Raw genomic sequence first — 24,143 nt, 5'->3', positions numbered from 1 at the left:
GGTAGGGCGCTGGGCCCATATCCAAGAGGTCGTGGGTTCGATCCTCGCCGGCCGAAGACTCCCCGTGTAGTAAATGGTGACTGATGCACGTTAAATCTGTCGAGTCGCAAAGTCCTCCATGTTCCCATAACAAATCAATACCTCTGATGGTACTGATACAGGAGTTTCCTTGTCTTCTGGATGGGTTCAAAATGACAAGGCTACGGAGTTGAATATTAGTAATCGTAAACTCAAAAATTGGATCGACTTCTCAACGATGGTTATAAAATAAAATCCATTGCAAAAAGCTCCTTAGACATCGAACTTTACGAAACAAAAGAGACTGAACTATCTTTCCGATAAGTTTAATAGATTGAATTATGGATTTTCGATGGAAGCAGCGGTTAGCCATTCATTTAGCACGTTGACTGCCGCGCCACCCATATTCGGGTGACTGCGAAGTTTCTGATCGGACCGCGTCACCCGTATTGTGGTGACGCTTATTTGACTACTTGCGAAGGATAATTCGTATATATTTGAAAAGATATTTCACAGGAAGCAACAAAACTATTGATCATTTTAAAAATAATTGTTTTCATTTCATCTGTTTATAGGCTGGTTTTATTTAATTTATTGAATAATTATTAATTATTATCAATTATTATATATATATACTGGAAATATTAGGAATAAAGTCACGTTTACTATATCCGAACCATATCCGTATTGTTGTTCACTATTTAAATTCAACGAATTAAGATATTTTAAATAAGATGAGTAAACTTTCCATTTACAATTAATTAGAATTCCATTATTTTACAATTCCATTATAATTAAATTTTTAACTACTGCAACTGTATTTTTATTTTAAAGCACGATTCTCGCAAAACATGTTTTATTTCTATCCGTTTTTCCACAAAATTTACCGATTACTAAATTATTTGTATTATGAGGGAATGAAAAATTTTCTTCATCTTAGCTGCGAATTGATTTCTTTCCTCTTTTATATATATATCAATCTCTGCATAGTTTATTTTATTAATTGATTGTGTTTCAGAGGGTTCAAGGAGGTTAGGGCTCCACAAGGTGGCAATTGCTGACTGTGGCAATGCGGTCGTCAGCATTGCGCACAGGTAGCCTTTACTTCTCAGACAAACTGGTGACAAGCTGGGAGAGATCGAACCCCAGTTCTTCCCAACTGTTCATTACCTTACCCATGGATCAACCGCAGCTCATTGACTAAATAATGAAGTATAAAATCGTTCAATCAGTAAAATATTGATGGAAAAATTTACATTGTGAAAATATTAGCAACAATTTTTTTTTTTTATAGAAACTAATAAATTACATACTTTTTTAATGATTCGATCCAATTTGAACTTTCATTTAACATTCCCCCCTTCCAAAAATATTAATTCGTAGAGCCAATTAGAAAAATTGTATCGTGTCGCTAATTTTGAGCAACATAATCTGTCTTCCTGTTTCGATATTATCTTTTCCAAGGGTATACTAATTACAACGTTCAGTTATAAAATGGTGTTACACATATTCCTCTAATGACACACATAGGTTTGCGAATAAAATGAACTCTTTCCGCACAATATAATGCAGAAAAAATTCAATATTTGTCAGATAATATATTACTACGTATATTCCCTAATCTTAACTTAAACAAAACTCATAAAACAATTCAGCCAGTTGGAATTAAAAATTAGGTCCATTCATTTTATTTTATAACCGTTGTTGAACAGCAGATCTAATTTTGGACTTGCGACTACTCATGTTCAACTCCGTAGCCTTGCCATTTTGAACTCAATCCAGAAGACAAGGGAACTCCTGGATCAAGTATTAGGGCAAATGTTTGCCTTCGTAGATGGCCTTTTGATGAAACTAACCCTCATTTGCGTTACATGGAGAGCAAGGCTACGAGAACCTTCCACGGTTAGCCAGACGGCAAAGGGACTAACCTACGAACCGTCTACCACTGAGGATATTTCACATCAGCACTGTAGTCGGTGCGAGCCGGATGTGAAATTCGTATCGATCCTCCATCGCTGGGATTCGAACCCGGTTCACCTCATTGGATGGCGAGCGCTCTATTCCCTGAGCCACCGCGGCTCAAATCAATACGCAAATCTCGCGCAATGTATATACGTGAAATTAATAATCACTGAAACCACTTGTGCTTCACTTTAATGACAACAGAAGAATTAAACGTGACTGTTTCCTGTTATCCGAAACTTCCATTCAAAATGCTATAAAGGAGGAAAATGAGACAATCAGCTGGATTCCTTTCATTGAATGAGTTTATAAGGCAAGTAAATTCAGTCATTAAAAATATCGAATTTCGCACTCAGTTTCCATTACTTCTATCAGCCATTCCCCATTACAAATCCACTCAAAAACTAACTCTTATTAAACAGATAAAAAGGGAATAAACATTAGAAAGTACAGAAGGAAAAGCACGTGGTTTCTTCTATTGAAGTGAGGTTTGGTGGCATGGATCGGGGTGAATGCCTCGAGTCGACCTCGTAACACGAGAACCGAAAATAACGGGGATGGCTTGACCTGTTCCACGGCTTCACACAATCGCCGGACTCGACCGACTGTTGCCGGAACTTTTTTTCCCAAAGCGTTCTGTCACTCAATCTAATAATGGTTACGAAGATTTGGATGAGAGAGGAGGATGTTTGGAACGAGAATGGCCGCATCATTGAGTTGAATCCCCATATGATTGAAGAAAGTGAAATATGATTTTGTTCCTTGTAGGAAATACTATTTCAGATAAAGGAGTTTTTGCCCTATCACGTTTCATCGAGGAAAGAAAGTATTGAAAAGAAAAAGTTGGATGTATCATGATGAAAAAGTTCCGCCCCAACACCAAGTGTTAAAAAAAAAAAAAAAAATGGCAGAAATTTTTGACTTTCGATTAAAAAAAATATTTATTTCGAACCGAGTTTTCTAAATTTTTTGGTGTGGAGGTCGCTAAAATATTTTTTACGAAAATGTAATGAACTAAGAATATTGCTTTTTCTAAAAATTCCATTTTTTAGGAACGATTCGACCGATTTCACTCAAATTTCGTATTTTAATACGTAAAATTGAGTTCTCTCAATTGCATACCTTATAAATCAAATTTTTTTCGACCCTATTACATTAAGTAATAAAAAATATTTACATAAAGTTCTTTATTGCTTGGAATTATCTTCGGATAAAGGAATTTTAGAATTGTGAGCTAAAGTGTTTCAACTAGTTTATAAAGCTCTCGAGATATGGCGAAATACACAAATGGTAAAATGAACATGAAGGGGTCCAAAACGTTTGGACCGCTCTCCAGACCGAACTATTGGGACCCTATGATGTGAAGGTCAGAAATTCGAATCCTTCGAGAAAAAAATGTTATGTTTATTCAGAGAAAATGCGTTTTTGTGTCTGATTTCGCAACTTAAAATATCGTCTACACTCATTCGTTAACATATTTGAAGCCATCTCCTTGAACCATTTAGATTGAGTCCTAGAAAGTGAAAATCCGATAATTAAATCAAAAGTTATTTAAGGTGGTCCATGTTTTTCGTATTGTACATGAATATCTTAATTATGAAAAAATAAATGCAAAAAGAATGAAATAATTAAGTTACCACGATTTATCTTTTTGTTTTTAAAATGGAAACATTAGAATCTAAGAAATCAAGCCCCACCCCCCAAAAAAAATTTCGTAGAAACTTTTCCAAAATACTATAACTATGTACTAATACCATAACTAAAGTGAATGCCCATGACACTTGCTCGCGGCCTCACACGTCACAAGTAGTGTGACGACTCATTAAAAAAATTTTGCATCCAAATCATAGACGAGCTTCTGAATTAGTTGCAAATTTTTTTTTAAAATCTTTAGTCTGAAAATTTACCATGCTTCACCTGATTTTGAAAAATAAAGAGTTTTACAAAAAGTAATTCCTATCTGGTTCAACCACTCTTTAGTGGTTAATTTAATAATTTTTATGCACTATATGGCCTAAAAATATCCGGACATCCACCCTAACGAGTTGATTCGTTTATTGAGCGGGCATGGTTAGGTCTGGATACCTGTGATTTTATTTTATACTTTATATCTGTCGTTGAACAGCCGACCCAATGTTTGGGTTTACGACTACTGATGTTCATCTCCGTAGCTTTGTCATTTTGAACCCAATCCAGAAGACAAGGGAACTCCTGGATCAGTACCCCCAGAGGTATTGATTTGTAATGGGAACATAGAGGATTTTGTGACTCGACAGATTTAACGTGCATCAGTCACCAATTACTACACGGGGAGTCTTCAGCCAGGGGGATCGAACCCAGGACCTCTTGGGCATGGGCCCAGTGCCCTACCAAACAGGCTATCCCGTCCGATCCCTGTGACTGGAAACATGAACTCTTGAGACGTGGATATTACTGCTCTCCCAATTGTAAGGCAATATTTTGAGGAAGGGCCATTTCTCTTTCAACAGCATAATCACTCCATTCACACAGAGACTTGCGCAGTCATTGTTTGACAGGATTTTGATTTTAAAAATTCGAAAAACGGCATCGGTCTTTTTATAGCTCTGATCTAAATCCAACTGACAACTTTTGGCATGAATTAGAAAGCAGATTACAAAGCCCAACCAGACCTCATTGATGTCAAAGCCACCAACGACTACCCTCACTGATATCAGCTATGATAGACGCCAGGAAGTCAATTCGAAGGGTCATCAAAACTTGCTGTTAAATCTCCCCAGACATGTGCAGGCGGTCACCGATGCAAAAGGGGGCCTAATGTCATCCTCAAGACTCTCCGAATCCGAACCACTGAGTGTCTAAATATTTTTTGGCCAGATGATGTTTTGCACGAGACGCGTGTGACAAATGAACTAAAGAGACGAAGTTTTTCTGGTGAATTGTGAAAATATAAAAAAAAGAGTGAATGAAAATGTATAGTCTGTCTATAGAAAGAACTTCCCTCGCCATTCGACTGGAGTGGTGATTATGGTTACGAGGTTTAACTATTTCAAGTAGGAGTGTTAGGTCAATATTTATGACAGGTTCGGGCTCGCGTCGGCGAAAGAAAGGGAATCGGGGTAGAGAGAAGCTCCCCTCTTTGAAAGGCACTAATTCTTGTTGCAATAGCAGATCTTAGACTTCGCGGCGAGGGGAGTTATTTCTATAGACAAAGTGTAATATACATTTCCAACAATTAGTGACATACATATTCACAAGATATATTGTTAAACATGCTCTGTCATTACATTGAAAATTCACTTTAAATATCTGGTAATAGATAAAGACATGGAAATAAGATAAAGACAAGGAGTAATAAGATAAAGACAGGGAATAGTAGTGACATTTTACTCCTTCAAATTAAGCTATGAATCACACTATTTACGATGTAATCAATTGAATGCTTTAATCTATATATATATATTTTTTAAATATTTGTAAGCGAAATAAATTGAATAAAGACAAATGACACGAGCATTAAGAGCCCATATCTAAACTTAGACATAACAAAGAAAAATGAACATTTAAAAGCTTGAAAATCAAACAATTGCTATGATATATTGTATTTGCATCGCCGGAATTCCGATCCAACTTTCTGGAAAGTGTTTATCACGCTGACAAGAAAATGATCTAAAGCTGCTTAAGAACGCAAGTACGTCAAAACACGTATTGAATGCTCGTTTTTATGAGAGGGCTAATTTAATTCATAAATATTTTATTCCGATAAGGAACTAGGTCAGTTGTATGACGGTCAGAAAAAAGAACAAAATATATTCCAGGAGCAGCNGACGAATCAAAATAAATTTTGAATCAATATATTATCGAATGGACGATAGACTAATTAAAAGGCTTCGAGTCGAATAACAAGTGCAACGGAGCATTTTAGGTGAGAAACACTCGCAGTTTCTATGCGTTGTGCTCGAAGATATCTGTTTGTAAAGTCCCCATCTGGAAACAATACTTAGTAACAGTTTATGAGTAAAGAACAGAGTTAAAATAATAGTTCCAATGTGTTAACACGTGTTCTTCTGCTAGGTCATCAAAATGTATTAACATGTTCTTCCACAACGCTTCTTAATGATAGATATAAAATTAGGTTTCAAAAGCTTATTTACAAGTACCTGAAAATTACCACTTGCCACGTGGCGAATCAATAAAATAAAAAAAGTGGCGAGTTAAATTAACAACCCATGCATTTTTCCCAACGCTTTTTCTGAAAATCGTTTAATGATACTACAGCAATGCAGAAAGACTCTCGAAAACAAAATTTTCATTCTAACGTCCAATGATGTTTCCATTTAAAATTTTGATTCTTTAGAATTCATCATTTTGTGATACAACAGATTCATTTGGAAGGAGAGTTCTTTAACTATTCACATATTTCAAAGTTATAATGTATACATTAAATGTATGCCTCCCCCAAATACTTTTAAAATAAGTTCCTTAAAGTCAGCATGTTTAACTAAATTTTTTAATATATTCATATTATTTTTATTGATGAATTACATTTTTAGAGCCGTAGAATATTTCTAATATTATTTTTTTTTAAAAATACAATTCAATCCAAACGACAAAAAAAAAAGTATGTAAGAGGTGACTCTTTTAAATGAAAAGAACCTATAGACATCAGTCACAGACCCATTAAGTTTTTTTAAAAAAAAGGGGCTACTAAGTTATAATTATGGCAACTGAACTCACTGAAAATGTACCACATTGTCAGGTCAAGGAGTAGTATTAAAAAACTTTTACAAATATGCAGAACTAGTCATCAAGTAAGCCCTATTTTATTTATTTCGTTACGCGCGTTTCATATTTAATGACGAAGTTACTTTCCCTGAAATGAAATAATTATACCCAATAGATAACTTAATTAAACTTTAATAGAGTGTTATTTTGTAATGAATCACACGACTCAGACGATGAATGAACTCTTATTTTTATATTTCCTTCATTTATCTCAAACAAGTTAGCATTCCTCGAGGAAAATATTTTAAAATTTTCAATTAAAATATAGATGATTGATAAAATGTAGCGTTTGCTATCTTTAAAGATGAGATGCAAAAGTATTATCGTAACATTCCGACTTTGCACGACTGGCAAAAGTCGACAGTTTGTTTGGATGATTGTTTATAGTTACTGGTACGGTTCGAAAAAAAACAAACACTCGAATAGTCAGACAAAATACATTTTATTTTTGGGACCATTGCCCCTCGTTAAAAATAACTAAGGATTTCACTTTAGAGAAGTGAATGCTCTGTTTCCAGACAAACGATGATTTGTCTCTGAGTCAACTCTGATAAAAAAAATAAAAATAAATGAGGTAATTTATAACTTTTCAAGACACTGACCCTTCGTTTCACACACAATGTTTGGCAATGATTCTAGTTTTTGATCAGGTTTACAGTCAGTGAGTCAAGAAAAGGTGTTAGAAATATCGGCAATTTCCACTTCACCAAAATATCAACAAAGCGTGAAAACCAACTTATTAAAAGTTTACGGTTTACTATGCTTCACACTGCGTTGAAAGTAATCAATTTCAAATAAGGCGAATGAGTTTAAACCTCCTGGAATCCAATGGCGTCGCTGCCAAAAAAGTGAGAAGCGTTTTTCTTATGGGTATAGAGAAATAACAATTTATGTGGGCGAACATTATTTTTTCTTTTAGTATTTTGTTACCCATTTTATCATCAGATCTTTTATATACATGTGGTACGTAAATGATTAATTGATAATCAATGAGTATATACATAAATTATAATGCTATGATATGGGTTTATATTACTTCAAATCCAATTGGGTATACTATAGCCTACATCACAGATTGTGTTATTCCTACTAAATTTAACCCATGAACGGCATTTTCTGCGAGCCTAACTTCAAGCCACAAATAAACAAACGAAATGTTTGATCGTTTAAATAGCTGCTCGCCAGATTTTATTGCATTATAAAGAAAAGTAATTGATATTCGATTTTTGATTAATAATTGATTTATGTGGATAGTGGCATAGAATTTAGCATTGCGTCATGGTAAATGTTATTTCTACTAAATTGAAGTAGTTGTGTTTTTTTATTTTATATTAAACCCAATTGAGAACTTGCACTTCCAGAAGACCACGAATACCCACACATGTGACTTATGACGTCAGCATCAGCTGATCCTTTTTGTTTTATATATAACCTTCGTTGAACAGCCGACCCAATTACGTGTTTACGACTACTAATGTTCATCTCCGTAGCCTTGTCATTTTGAACCCAATCCAGAAGGCAAGGGAACTCCTGGATCCAGTTTTGGGAGAAATTTGCCATCGTGGAGGACTTTTTGATGGAACTATCCGCATTTGCATTACATGAAGAGGGAAACCACTACAACCTCCCACGGTTAGCCTGACGGCAAGCGGACTCTATCCCATGATACGTTTAGCACTGAAAATATTTTACGTCAGCACTGTGGTCGGTGCAAGCCGAATTCGGAATTCGTATCGATCAGCCATCGCTGGGATTCGAACTCGGTTCACCTCATAGGACGGAGAACAATATATTCCCTGAGTAATCGCTGCTCCAGCTGATCGTTTATAAGTAAAATGGCGAGTTAAAATTGAGCAAGTTTCGCTACATAAGTTAGAATGTTAATTAAGGTGAAGTTAATTAAATACAGCTCCGTATCGCACATCGAATTTGTTGAAATATAATTCTTTCTCGTCTACGTCTTTTACTTCACTTAGATTTAATATTTGTGTATGTATTTGATTGCAACCGTGATATATTTTTGTTTTGTGTACCTCGCAACATCGATGCATAATTAGTTTGTTGACGTTCTACATACCTTCAGGTCTGTCTTTGTGTTAAGTAAGAAATATAGAGTGACAGAATTGAAATCTTGATCAAATAATCCTTGCGTAAGAATAAAGAATATGTCATTTAAGAAAATTGATACTTGACGGGCTTGGCTTACTCGAAATAGAATGGAAAGAGCAGTTGCTAATGTGTGAAAATGTTTTTTGTTAACGTAAACAAATGTCACGTTTGAACAACCCATCAGAAACGAGATACCTACACTACATCACTTGCAGGCATCCCATTGAAGGAATAAAATATCAAAAGCACAAAATAATTTTAAAGACAAAAATAGGGGTGCCGAGTCAAATCACTGTTTCTTTCACTATCATTCAATTAAATTCTGTTTGCACTATTTGACACTCCGTATTCCTATCCTAATAGAAACGTATTCCAATTGGTTGCATCTCCAATTGATTGATCATTGATGGATTTCCAATGAACAATGTAACTCAACTTAGTCATCTCTAAAGGTAATGTAGAGAGATGAAAATAAGAACTGTTGGGTGTTCAGGTTAGCACACATTTTATGAAAAATATTTATAAGACAAGAACCCAATCCAGTAACAACAGAACACACCCATATTTATCAAAGTGTCGAAAGAGGCCTCGGTTTTAAGTTCTTAAGAGGACGCCATACAGCGGAAGAAAATTTTCGTCGCAAATTCTCTTTCTCCTTCTTTTACTAATTTAAAGTGTAGAAAAAGTGAGTTCAGACAATTTAGAGCAAACCATAAAATTTCAAATACTGAAAAGAAAATTTTAAAATATACAAATGAAAATAAATTATGAGATAATAACACAACGGAGAAGTTCTCTCCTAATAATTTGTTTGCAATTTAATATTTTGAAGATTTTTTTTTCGGCAATTGAAACTTTATGACAAACTCTAGGTTTGCCTGAATTTACTTCTTCTTTCTTTTAAATTGGTAATGAAGAGAATTTGCGACGAAAATTTTCTTTCGCGTTTTGGCGTCCTCTTAAACTTGGCAAATAATGTCTTTTTTCCCTTAGAAATTCTCAAAAATTGTAACAAATTGACGCATAAATTCTGTTAATAAATCATAATTCTCTAATGTTATAAATCATTTTGCACTGAGCTCAAAAGGTTTAAGAGTAGGGGAGAGTGGGGTCAATTGTAACATTTTTTACTTAACTATTTTTAACTGACAAAAATTCCAATATATTATTAGTATTAATTGACAGACGAGTAAAGTAGACTATCCTCTACTAGAAAAGAAAAATAAATACCTTATTTTAAATGTTATTATATCAGTTATTAACAATTTTTGACAGTCGTGCACTTGTTACAATTGTCCCCACTTACGGGGTCAATTGTAACAGTTCATAAATTCAACTAAAACATAGTTAATTATACATATTATCATAGTTGTGATATATTTNCCTACGACGTCAGCATCTGCTGATCTTTTTTTACATAGTATAACCATCGTTGAACAGCCGACCCAATTACGTATTACGTACTCATGTTCAACTCCGTAGCCTTGTCATTTTTAACCCAATCCAGAAGACAAGGGAACTCCTGGATCCAGTTTTGGGAGAAATTTGTCATCGTGGAGAACTTTTTGATGGAACTATCCGCATTACATGGAGAGGGAAACCACTAAAACCTGCCACGGTTAGTCTGACGGCAAGGGACTCTAATCCATGATACGTTTAGCACTGTGGTCGGTGCAAGCCGAATGCGGAATACGCATCGATCAGCCATCGCTGGGATACGAACTCGGTTCACCTCATAGGAAGTGGAACATTATATTCCCTGAGTCATCACGGCTCCAGCTGATCGTTTATAAGTAAAATGGCGAGTTAAAATTGAGCAAGTTTAGCTACATGAGTTAGAATGTTAATTAACGTGTAGTTAATTAAATACATCACCGTATCGCACATCGAATTTGTTGAAATATAATTCTTTCTCGTTTACGTCTTTTACTTCACTTAGTATATACATATTTGTGCATGCATTTGATTGTAACCGTGATATATTTTTGTTTTCTGCAACTCGCAACATCGATGCGCAATTAGTTTGTTTATGTTTTACATACCTTCAGGTGTTAAGTAAGAAATATAGAGTGACAGAATTGAAATCTTTATTAAAGAATCCTTGCGTAAGAATATGAAATGCGTCATTTAAGAAAATTGATACTTGACAAGCATTGCTTACTCGAAATAGAAGGGAAAGAACAGTTACTAATGTATGAAAATGTTTTTTGTTAACGTAAACAAATGTCGCGTTTGAACATCCCATCAGAATCGAGATACCCACACTACATCACTTGCAGGCATCCCATTGAATAACGAAGGAATAAAATATCAAAAGCACAAAATAATTTTAAAGACAAAAGTAGAGGTGCCCGAGTCAAAGGCTGAATTAGATCACTGTTTCACTATCATTCAATTAAATTCTGTTTGCACTATTTGACACTCCGTATTCCTATCCTAATAGAAACGTATTCCAATTGGTTGCATCTCCAATTGATTGATCATTGATGGATTTCCAATGAACAATGTAACTCAACTTAGACATCTCTAAAAGAAAATCCAGAGAGATGAGATTTGGTGCTCAGGTTAGCACACATTTTATGAAAAATATTTATAAGACAAGAACCCAATCCAGTAACAACAGAACACACCCATATTTATCAAAGTGTCGAAAGAGGCCGTGGTTTTAAGTCCTTAAGAGGACGCCATACAGTGGAAGAAAATTTTCCTCTCAAATTCTCTTTCTCCATCATAACTAATTTAAAATTTGAAGTGTAGAAAAAGTGAGTTCAGAGAATGAGCCATGAAGTTTCAAATACTGAAAAGAAAATTTTAAAATTTACAAATGAAAATAAATTCTGAGATAATAACACAACGGAGAAGTTCTCTCCGAATAATTTGTTAGCATTTTAATATTTTGAAGTATTTTTTTCAGTAATTGACACTTTATGACAAACTCTAGGCTTGCCTGAACTTACTTTTTCTTTCTTTTAACCTATGGCGTCCCCTTAAACTTGACAAATAATTAATAAACTTTGCAAATTCTCAAAAACTGTAACAAATTGATGCATAAATTCTTTTAATAAATCATAATTCTCTTATGTTATAAATCATTTTGCACAGAGCTCCAAAGGTTTAAGAGTACGATTAGCGGGGGTCTTGACTGTTCTGCCCCTAGATTTCTAAATTAGTCTCTACCAAGACCAACATTTTCTAAAAGTTTCCTTATCTTCTATGTGTTGGCTCTGTGCACACCAATTAAATATAATATTACCTCACTTAGAAGATTCGGACGAAATGCAATAAAAACACGCCAAGTTCACCATAACTTACTTTTAATGTTTACGTCTCTCACGCAATTTCAAAATAGATGATGGCATGTGTGGGGTTCTCACATTATTTCTCCCACCGTGGAAGAAGTCCCAGGGAAGAGAGTGCGTTCTCACATTATTTTCAAGACATGAGAAAATTTTTAAGAGTAGACTTTCTATTTCAATAACATATGTCTTTACGCAAACAAACAAAGTACGATCATTTCAATTACAGTGACAGGTTATAAAGAGTGGAATTCAATCTCTAATTCGAACTAATTATCGATGTTCAATTGCAAATGGAGCCCAGAAGCTAATGTAAAAGGAGTACACCAGATACATAATATATCTTTCATGTCATAAAACCGTCGTATTAGCGTTTTTTGCATTTTCTTTGGAAAGAGAAAATCCCATGTGAGAATCATTAAACAAAGAAGATCCAGATATCTTTTGATAACAAGAGCATAAAGTTATAACGGTATTTACCTGCAATTTATTTATATCCAATCTTAATACTCTCTGTTATTATTACGTCTTTCATTTTGATTGGTTGGTTGGTGCCGTGTCCATGGGGAGAACTATAGATGTCCATGAGTGCGCAAAACACAGCCGGCTAACTCCTTGATGTTGTCGGAGTACACACTCTCGATGTCAAAGGTTGGGAATTCCCCAAGCTTTCATTTTGATTATCATTCAAAAAGAAAAATTCGTAACTAAAAGTGTAGTTCTTTAATGACATTATAAAGAATTCGCTACAACGTATCATATTACCGTATTAAGCAACTTGCAACATTTTATATGATAACACTATTGAGTTACAGTTTTGCAATGAATGGTAAATAAATTATAATTACTTTTCAGTAAGTTATATCTACTTTTAAAGTAATTTATATTAAAACTGACTGCTGTTAACGTCTGCATTTAAAATAATGAATATAAAATCAATATTTAAATTGCTAAACCAGAATTAAGTATCAACTTTTTGTCTTATTGTATAATAGTTTCGTTGGTGCAATTATAATTAACGAGTTTTCATAGTCAACAAAAATTTAAAAAATTGTCGATGGAGTAACAGTGGTAACTGAGAAAAATTGTAAATGAGCACGACTGGAGTCCCCTAGTACTAAATATTATGAAGTACTTAGCATGTATGCTATGCATTATGCTCAGTGGTGTACAACGTATTGTATGGTATGGTACCTAGTATTAAATACTTGAACTGTGTCTCTTCTGAATGGAATTAAAAATGCAAATCAAATAATTTTTTCAGCCAATCATCGTATCCATAGCATTTGCGACACTAGAATAACAAATTCATTTAGGTTACAAATTATAATATCGAGTCATTCTGCCGAATCGAACTAAAACCAGACAATGGATCATATGATCAAAAGTTTAAAAAGTTAAAAAAAAAAAAAAAACTCCATATCGACCGCTATCGATAAAGAAAAGTAATGACAAAATTCACGGTCAGTTGCATTTTCTAACAAAGAAAGAACAAAAGATAGGTTAAGAAGACGATATAGGGTCGTCAAAAATGGATGCCAGTGTATTTAAAAACGCTTTATCGTGAGGACACACTAATAAGACGACAGGACTGACAAAATAAGTTTTATTTTCTATAAAAAATTCAGGCTGTTTTAAAAATGAGTCACAAGTCCCTTCAGGAAATGACAAATATAGAAATATAAATTTATTACTGAATATTTATGGATGGCATAAATTTTGATCGTGAGTACTTACAATAGACATCCAACTCGTGTTACTTATGACTTAAGGCCCGGATTTTGATGACATTTGCATTTTTTTGCATTTTTTGCATTTTTGGACATTTTTTGTCTTTTAGAGCATTTTTTTAGATTTATAGGGCATTTTTCTTTAAATTTTGGGGCGTATTTTGCATTTTAATGCATTTTTTAAAGTTTTTTGTTAATTTTTTCCAATTTTTATTATTTTTTATCAATTTTCATTATTACACTGGCTTCCAAACAATGAAGAAAATCTATAGAATATTAACAGGTGAAGCAAAATCTTTTCAAATTGAAGAAGAATTGTCAGTAAGTGAGACCGTCTTTTTCAAGTACGCACCTATAACATCAGTAGACGTTGAAAGAAGCTTCTGCAGGAATGAAAATTTACTTTCAGACAAGAGACGCTCGTTTACATTTCAAATTATCAAAAAACATTTAATAATCCAATGTAATTCTGATATTTAGTAATATTATGAGATGGAAGTTGTTATATCCATTAAAGTTTCTATACAAAATAAAAATATTTTGGTGTCAATATATTTTCCTTTTTTTGTTATTTTAGGATATAAAACATATTTTTCAAACTTTAATGAACGTAGAACAAGTATTGCATTGCTTTATATTTTTTAAATGACTCATAATAATTTTAAAGAGCAAAACATTTTTTTAATTCAATATTTTTACTTTATTTAAGGCATTTTTTGCGCAATTTTTGCATTTTTAAGGGCATTTTTTGCACTTTTTAAGGGTATTAGTTGAGATTTTTTAGGTCATCAAAATCCGGGCTCTACTTATGACATATAAAAGAATTGTCAAATGGATTGGAGAGCGCATGATTATTTCACTATTTCGTGAAAACCATATACATATCACAACAGATTTATACTTTTTCTTAGATTTTCACTATAATTAAATATATCATCTCCCTCTATGAATCAAATTTGATTGTATATTTCTTTTAAAACGTTTCCAAATTAATATTGATTATTTGACATGCAAAATTATGTTTTTGCAAAGGTTAAAACAAAATGATAGCCTTGGCTCAGCCCACAATACATTGAAGACAAAAACGCAGTATTCAAATTACTTCACACTGTGATGAACCAAGTGCAAATGGTGAGTGGAAATTTCTTCTTGGTTGCTTGTTGGTGATACATTCTGAGTTAATAGCACTTCTAATTTAAATCAAAATCTAAGAAATATTTTGAAATACATAGCAAATAATTTCCTGAATGATTTGATTATTGAAGTCACATTAGATGAATGAGGAACGAGAAACGTTCTGGGATGGATCCTTAGTGAAATTATCCATTACCTAACTACAGTTCCCAGGGTGGTGGAAGTAACCACCTGATCTCTGCACCACGCTACTCAACCGTCGAATAATGCAATTATTTTCTATAATTAATTGTTTAAAAACTTTTTCTAACATTATTTTAAAATTTTCAACCCTCAACGCAGTTACATCAGTAAAATAACATATTTCGGTTTCCAAGAAAATTTTTAAACGTACAGGGAAAAATTTAGTTTGAATGTATAAACAAAATTAATCTCCGAAAAAAAATAGGAAAAATAAAAAGATATAGTATAACTTTGCTTCTCTAGTAACTTTTTAACAGTTCTTGAAAGATAACTAAATTTTATTTCTGTTTGGCTCTCGATCACTGTTACTACTGATCAGACTTTATTAAAAACAACTAAAAATCTAGTTCACACATTTCACCAGCAAAAAAAAATTTTTTTTTTTAAGTGCAGTAATTATGCAGCTATAAAGTCGATGCCAATTTATTCATTTGCAGAACAGCTTACACAAAAACGAGCCATGAAATGATTTAGAAAAATAATCACAAGAAACTGAAAAATATACTTGATTAAAAATATATGAAGATGGAAATAAAATTAGATATTTTATAAGAGCTCAAAAATAGGCACTCATTCTCAAAACCTGCCAGGCATGCATGAGAAATACAAAAGGGATGTAAAACATAAAACTTGTCAATGTAAAACGGAAAATAAAGATTTAAAAAAAAACTGGAAAAACTGCGGAAACACAGTGAAACGGAAAAAAAAATTATAAATGAAAAAAAATTACATATTTTTAAAGATAAAAAAAACTGGAAAAACTGTGGAAACAGAAAAAAAAATTTATAAATAAAAAAAATAAATAAATGCATTTATTTATTTATAAATTTGTTACTTACTGATTTGTCATTTTTCTAGCGTTACAGAAAAGCTCAACTCGTCACAGCTCGAGATTTCTAGTGTTACAAAAATGTTCAACCTTGGATGAATGTCCTATTCACATGTACTTCAAATCCAAACAATTTTTTTCTTAGCTTTAAGCTGCCTAATGCAAGCTTATTTAATAATAACATTTGTAAAATAACATCCAAATGACTGAAAAGGGCTACATAAAAATTTACTACTTTTTTTTCTGAATACTAAAAAAAATATCACTTAAAACAGCTAGTTAATTTTTAGTTTTCTCTTTTTCTGTTTTTCATTTAATTTTTCAGAACATCACGGAAAAGAGGGACCATCAGTGATACAAGGTTCTGAAATTTTACAGCTATGTTTTACTCATAAATTATATTAAATATATTTGACCAGAAAAAAAAATTAATAAATTAGTACTTTTCTAAAATAATTACAAAAAAATAATTTAAAAAAAATAATAAGTGAAAGTTGTTGTAGTTCATTTACGTCACACTAGAATTGCGCAATGGGCATTGGTGATGGTCTGGGAAAAGGATGATCCTAAGACATGCCATCACATTTTTGATCCTCTGAGGAGGGGATGACACTCCCGCTTCGGTAGCCCAACGACCTGCGGGCGAAGTCGAGCACTTTACGGTAGAACAGCTTAACAAGGACCAATATTGCACACCCTCGGTCCCTATGCAGACTGATCTAAGTGGTCACCCACCAGCACACTGACCGTAGCCAGTGATGCTTGACTTGAAAGAAAAGAACTCCTAGAATGCAAAGGAAATTGATTTGGTTGCCTTAGCCTCAGGCCTTGTCCTGGTCACAATATTATGGCTCAACAATATACTAACTTTCTAAGAATGTCCATATAAGTTTCTAATAATGTGCTCCTAAATTTCTAACAATGTTCTCCTAAGTTTCTTGATCTGTAAGTAAGTAATCTCAATAATATATCTTATTTTACTCTTATCTATGCAAAATTTGGATTTTTTTCTAGCATATTAAAACTCAAACTTGAGCATATAGAGCAGTAGTTACCAACAGACGGCCAGCGAAGATTTTTTTGTGGCCCGCGAACTAAAATATATTAGTTGTCATTTTCTGTGGACAATTTTCGTAAAAAATCTATATGGATTTAAAATACTTTCCATCGTTAAAAAAAACAAACTAATTTCTTCGTTTCTGTGAAATATAACATACCAACGTTACAAAAAAATTATTTCTCAGGTTTTGCATCCAAGATAATATTTATTATTTTTTGCAATTCAATACTTTAGTTTTGTGCAACTTGATAAAAATCTGACAGTAATATTTAATGTTCCTTCAAACATTAAAGCGTCCTATATAAAATTTTGATAAAGTCGCGGCCCGCCATTTGACTGGTGTTTTTAACTACGACCACGACCCCCTGCCTCATGTAAGTTATAAACCCCTGATATAGAGCATTCTTGGATCTTTGGACAGGGTGGACTAAGGTTTAAAGTCTTCGCACTTGGATCACTAAAAATGAAGTCGAGCTCATTTCTAAAGGGAACACAATTTTTTTCAAAAACAGCTATGTGAAAAAAAAAATTCAACTTTTGAGGCACAAAATTAAATATTAATTAGTTTTCATAATAACTACTAAACAATTCCCCAATATAATAAGAATATAAATTTTCTTAGAAATTATAAAACAAAGTACAAATTATATATCTACGAAAAATACATTTAAAGTTTTGCACACTTTTTATTTCTTTAAAAAAGAGTAATAGTCTTTTCTAACCTTCTCAATGCAAATAATATTTTCTTTTTTTTTATAAAAAATAAACCTTTGAACTTGACTTCATTTAAATATGATTGTTTAAAAAAATGTCAAAAGAATTAAATCTATGTGAATTTGAATTTATATAATTAGGTAGAAAAATAGCACTATGCTAAATAAAATTAGCCATTTTCGAAAGATTAATCACAATACTTTTAATTATTAAAGGTATTGTGATTAATCTTTTGTAAATGACTCATTTTATTTCCCTTTTTTATTAAAAAAAATGGATTATCCCTTTTTATCATCCTAGAAACATCTCGCTAATCATGAATATTTTTCTGAATGTCATAAAAAAAATTTTTTTTTAATCCTTTGGAGAAAGAAGTTTAAAAACTTTTTAGGGAAAGTGGAAATGGAAATGTTTGCAATTGTCAAGGAATATGGAAAATAAAAGAAATCTGAAAAATCTTTGTTGCTTTAAAAGAAAGCAAGTTTGATAATATGTAATAATTGAATGAATCACTTATTAAATTATATATATATATATATTTACACACACATACTAATAATTGATTATTAATATTTGATTACATTAAAAATTGATTAGTAATATCTACTTACACTTAAATATTGATTAATATTTACTAATAGCAACATTTCTAAAAGCTCTCGCTTTTTTCTTTAATGATATAGCATATATGTATTTTTAAAGTTTTCCATTGAAGTAATGGAATGCAAATGTGTTTCAATTCAACAGGTAGTATATGTATCTATGAGTACAAATTAACTTTAAGGACTCACAGTAATAAATTGAGTACATAGTCAAAAGACATAGGTGCGTTTTGACAGAAATTCACAAAATAACTTTTGAACAATATTTCTAAAGAAATAAAAAAGCTGTTAAAATTTGGAAAATTTAATAACTTACCCATGTTATGAACGATAGAAAACATACACAAAGTCGAGCGACACCGTTAGTCCCCATTTATAGCTCATATAATGTTAAATCAAAATGAAATTATATTAAATATTTAACATTATAATTGAATGATTTGCAGTTGATCCTTTTGGTTGTGATCTTGTCCATTCTTGAAAAAAATATACCTTTCCGAAAGTTCTTCATGCGAGGGGATATTTTGTAAACATTAAAAACACAGGAAATTTGAAAGACTGTCAAAACAACTTCACACACAGCTTGTAAAGAACTAATTAAATTTATAATTAGCACCTAAAACCTTTCGTGATGGCTTAAAAAGTCTTAATTTAAAAATTATTGTTTGTAAAAAAACTGCTAACTCGACTCTTCAAGTGACAAGACTGGTTTCTTTGCAGACAACTACAAGACGGTTTTCATTCAGAAACCAACAATCTGGAAATATTGGCGGTCGCGGTTAACTTGGGAAATATTAGTTATAACAGTGTCAGCGGTAGCCGAAATTTGCATACTCTGATTCATTTTAAGATTCACTTCTACCTAGATAAAGTTAGCAATAAATTTTCACTTGCACCAGTGGTTTTCTTCTCCACCAATCGAGTAAGATCGATTGGTGAATTTTTAAAAGCATGCGATTCGCATATGCACATTCGCACACGCGTCTGGGCAATCGCATCCAGTGTGAATACAACCGTCCAGTCAGTCAGTTAAGTTTTGTTCAACGCGAGTTAACTCAAACGAGCATTTTCAAAATTTTCCTCGGAATATTGTTGTTTGTTGTAGTTCATTTGTAGTTCCAGAGCTGCCCAATGGGCTATTGGTGATGGTCTGGGAAACATCCCTGAGGATGATCCGAAACATACCATCACAATTCTGATCTTCTGCAGAGGAGATGGCTCCCCTGCTTTAGTAGTCAGATGACCGGCACGCGAAGTCAAGCACGTTACGGTAGAATTGCTTAACGAGGATCAATACCTCAAACCCTCGGTCCCTACACAGACTAATCCAAGTGGTAACTTCGGTGATCTGCTGGGAGCAGTGCCATAGCGATCGGTACACTGCGAGACTCCACGGGAATATAGATTTCAGTATCTTTACACACAAATCCGACTTTCTTTTCAAATCATAAGACATTTTTTTGTGGAAGAAACTTTTTTCCAACTTCAACTATTTCAAACTTTATTTATAAAAAGATTTTGAAACAATGAAAAAATACCCTTAACCCCTTAAATTCATTCATTTTTGTTTAAGACTGCATGAGCTTCATTAAGGTTTTATAAAAATATTTGAATTGGTATTTATTTATTTTAATTTATTCAGAGATAAGATTTGATCTTTGAGTTATTTAAAAAGAAAAATAGATTTAGAGTTACAGAAAAAATATTCAGCGCTTAAGTCATGCTTTAAAACTGGAAGTGAAAATTATTTTGAGTTATAGACATACAGGCTACAGAAATTTAACGGATTATCGGTTTCGTGAGAAGATTTATTAGTCCTTTACTAATTGACGTTTATGTTCAGAGTGGGAAGAGCAAATTTGATCACAATACGAAGAAAAAAAAATGTCCTCCATTCTATTTTCTCAATAAAACTATCAGATATAAGGACAATTATTGTATACTGTAAAAATGATGCCTTTCTATTGCACGATATGGAAGATAACATTCTGGAGAGCTGCTATTTGCCTCACAGCACCCAGCCAGCAGTAGCTTTCCTCTCCCCTGACATTTTTGCAATGCAAAATTCCTCCATATTTTTGAATTTTAACTTATTATTTTTAAATGATTTTTGCATTTGATCATTACAATAATTGGTACATTTTGTTTCAAAATCAGTTCAGTTCACTTGAATTTCAAAAAAAATATATGACTTTTTCAATTTTTTTTTTTTTTTTTACGAGTATTACTTTTTTTAACCAAAAAGTGCACTTCTTGCTGGTGTTGTTGTAGACCTATGGTAAAAGAATCGGACTCCGTTCGTAGGGGCCATGATTCGATCCTAACTCCTCTAAGACCAGCCGATTGCGTGCAATAAACTTGTTCTTAAAATTTGTGGAATCGGTAGTCCTATGGTCTGGATCGCTTAGCAGTGCGATGGGTACAAGGATCTAAGAAAATTTTTCTTCCCCTTCAAATCTAAGTTAAGAAAAGCGCCTTACGAATAAGCGGTGCTGCCATCCGTGGGTTCCGAGCAGAGCCGTTTTTAAGGATGGGCCAAGTGGGCCCTGGCCCAGGGCCCCGATTTCTAATGGGGCCCCCAAAAGTCTAAAATCTCATTGCATTAGTTTTTTCTTTTTTAATTCTAACTCATTTATTATTTATAACTTAAGAGGACTCCCAAACCCCACTTTTTTCGTCTTTTTTTTAAGTTTTATTCAGAGCTGAGGCCCTCTGAAGCCCATAACATACATATTTTTTTCTTTCTTACATTGTCGGATTCTTTTCAAAATCTAATCGAAGTGTTTACAAATATAAAATAGTTGTTACTCTTCACTTTTCTAACTAAAAGAGCAATAAAAACGTCTTNGCGTAAGTAAACAGAATTCCTTTTAGTACATAGATATTAAGTGAATATTTTTAACTTTAGTAGAAAAACTGTTTTCTGCCAAGAAAAACAATTATTGCGAAGCAATCATTGGGGTTGGTGAGCGGTAGCGAACAGGGGGCTTTGCCCCCTAGTATTGTAATAAAATACAAACATAACATATAAGAAAAATGAGAGACTTAAATTTTAGCAATTTTCAAATTTATTCTCAGATTTGGCGCAAATGGTCCACGTGATAATACGTGAGTACCAAATTTCTGTTTATTTCTTAGGTGGTCAATATAGAAATATTACTTTTTTTAAATGCGTGCATATACAGCAAATAAAGCTCTGTTTTCCCTCCCCCCTGATTTTAATACTTCATATTTTCCTGATTATAATACTAGTTTTAAGAAACTATACAAAATGTCTAAGCATTGTATAGAATGCCTAGGTCAGGGATGGCGAACCAATGGCACGCGTGCCATTTATGGCACCCGTCACAATATTTTGGGCACGCCACCGATCACATTTGTTATTACACTATGAATTGTTATTACTCTATGAAGCATATGTAACAATTAAATTAAAATTCCCAAAAACACGCAAAATAATAAACAATTATTAATGAAAAAAATTAACAATTAATACTAAAAAAGAAATTAATAACCATAAAAAACAAGCTAGCAATAAATAACTAACAAAAAAAAAATAAACAGTCCTGCTTAAACTAACATCTTACAACCTAATATAAGTTATTTGTCATCTAATCTGCAACAACAGAAGTCACACTGATGTTACTTTAAGTTGAATTACGCATATAACTGAGACATTGCAAAATATTTTTTTTCAATGTAATTAAAGAGTTTTGAGTTGATAGTATTTAGTATTATTATTTTCCCAATAATCACGAAGGCAAAATTATTTGACGGCACGTCTATGACCTCATTAAACAATTTTTTGGAAAAAATGGCACGCTCGTGTATAAAGGTTCGCCACCCCTGGCCTAAGTTATAGCAACACCTCCTAGAAGTAGGAAGGCCTGAGCACGGATCAATTTAGTAGTCCGATGTGACGAAGTTAACTGCGCAGTAGACGAAAAATGAGAAACATGTCATTACGTTTGGGGTACTAAGCTGCGCAGTGGTTGAAAATACGAAATATGTCATTACGTTTGGACTACTAAAGGATATTTATGGTAACCCGTGCTGAGGCCTGCTCTTTTCTAGGAGGTGTTGGTTATAGACGCACAACCATTTTGAGTGTAGTGCTACTAATACAGCCAATTGTCCAATAAAGGACAGCGTATCCAAATATTTAGTCATTGAGAAATTTTATAAAAAACCTCAGTGTTTTAGACAATAAATACTTTTTATCTGTCAAATTATTAATATATTTGCATAAAATTAAATGCTTTTAATTATTAAAATTATCTTAAAGCTAAAAAATTGTAAAGTGATACTTTTCTAATTAAAAAAAAAGTTTCATATCAAAAAATAGATTTATGGAAAAAAATATAAATATGGGAGAAAACAATATTTTTTTATAGATAATCTAACACAAAAGTTATTTTTAAAAATAAATTAACCTTCTAGAATAAAAGTAAAGAATAAGTAATTATTTAACTGAGCAATATAAATGAAAATTAAATTTTTCAAGTATGTAAAGGAGGCTAAAATAATTTAAAATAAAACAAATGCATTGCAGCTAAAAATAAAATTCAAGCCACACTTGGGAATATATTTATAAATAATCTAGGACATTTGTATTTAGTGATTTATACAAGATTTTTAGAATAATAAATCTTTAACGGTTTTTCTCAAGCACTAAGGAATAAAAAATTAGTTCAAAAACACACGTTCGAATATTGTTTTATAATATCATATTGTATTAAAAATATCAGGAATTTGTGGTAAAGAGTAGCTATAACTGCAAAAAAAAAAAAAAACGATTGGAAAATAACTTGGATTGATGATGAAATCGGCACAAATAAGGCAAGTCAAAAGTGATTATTAAAATGTTCCATTCGAAACTCGGAAGTAGTAATAATATCGTATTAAAAATATCGAGATTTTGCAAGCAACGTGAAGAAAAAAAAATTTGTAATAACTGCAAAAAAAAAAAGAAAAAAAAAAGGATAGAAAAATAATTTGGATTGACAACGGAATGGACAGAAATAAAGCACGTCAGAAGTGATAATTTAAATACGCGAATCGAAACTAATATCGGCATTTTTAAAACTACATGAAAAAGCGTAGTTATAACCATAAGTATTACAAAAATAAATAATTAAAAAATCCATAAATCCCTTAAACTTACGATAAAATCGGTATAAATAAAACACATATTTAAATACAAGATTCGAGTGTCGTAATAATATATATTAGGTTAAAGCGTATAATTATTCTCATATTTTATACATATTTAGCCTAAAAATGTCATGTATTGTAGGCAATGCTACATTGCAGTAACATATGTATTTAAAAAAATTGTATCCTAATAGACATATTTCATAAGGAATATTTTCCGCAGATATATTAAGAATCCTATCATAGGTAATGGGGATATATCGGTGAGTATGCATAGGGAACAAAAGCATGCATGTACAGTCTGCAAAAAAAAAAAAAAGATATCACCCTGAATAACTTTCGTTCTAATGATCGGATTTTCACGAACTAAGTGTTAATCTTAATGGTTCCTGGGGGTGACCTCAAATATGCTAATTAATTAGTGCTAACTATTAATTAAGTTACGAAATCAGACACAAAAACGTACTTTCTCTGAATAAACATATATTTTTTCTTACATATTTGGATTCTTAACCTTCAAAATATAGG

At 32.4% G+C, this 24,143-nt stretch overlaps 1 protein-coding gene across 1 annotated transcript in view; it reads right to left on the bottom strand.

Annotated features, from left to right (window-relative positions):
* The window catches only part of LOC107451995 (tetraspanin-18B), a 37,579-nt gene extending 18,341 nt beyond the window's left edge, over positions 1–19,238 (bottom strand). The window contains exon 1 of the mRNA XM_043043305.2: positions 18,778–19,238. Within this exon, the coding sequence (XP_042899239.1) occupies positions 18,778–18,834 (57 nt within the window). The 5' untranslated portion in view covers positions 18,835–19,238. The remainder of the gene's footprint in view (positions 1–18,777) is intronic.
* Positions 19,239–24,143: the final 4,905 nt, after the last annotated feature.

The sequence above is a fragment of the Parasteatoda tepidariorum genome, chromosome 4, assembly GCF_043381705.1.
Source record: "Parasteatoda tepidariorum isolate YZ-2023 chromosome 4, CAS_Ptep_4.0, whole genome shotgun sequence".
In the NCBI taxonomy this organism is placed as follows: domain Eukaryota; kingdom Metazoa; phylum Arthropoda; class Arachnida; order Araneae; family Theridiidae; genus Parasteatoda; species Parasteatoda tepidariorum.
The sequence above is the reverse complement of the archived record's forward strand: the minus strand, read 5'-3'. Positions and strand labels throughout refer to the sequence as shown.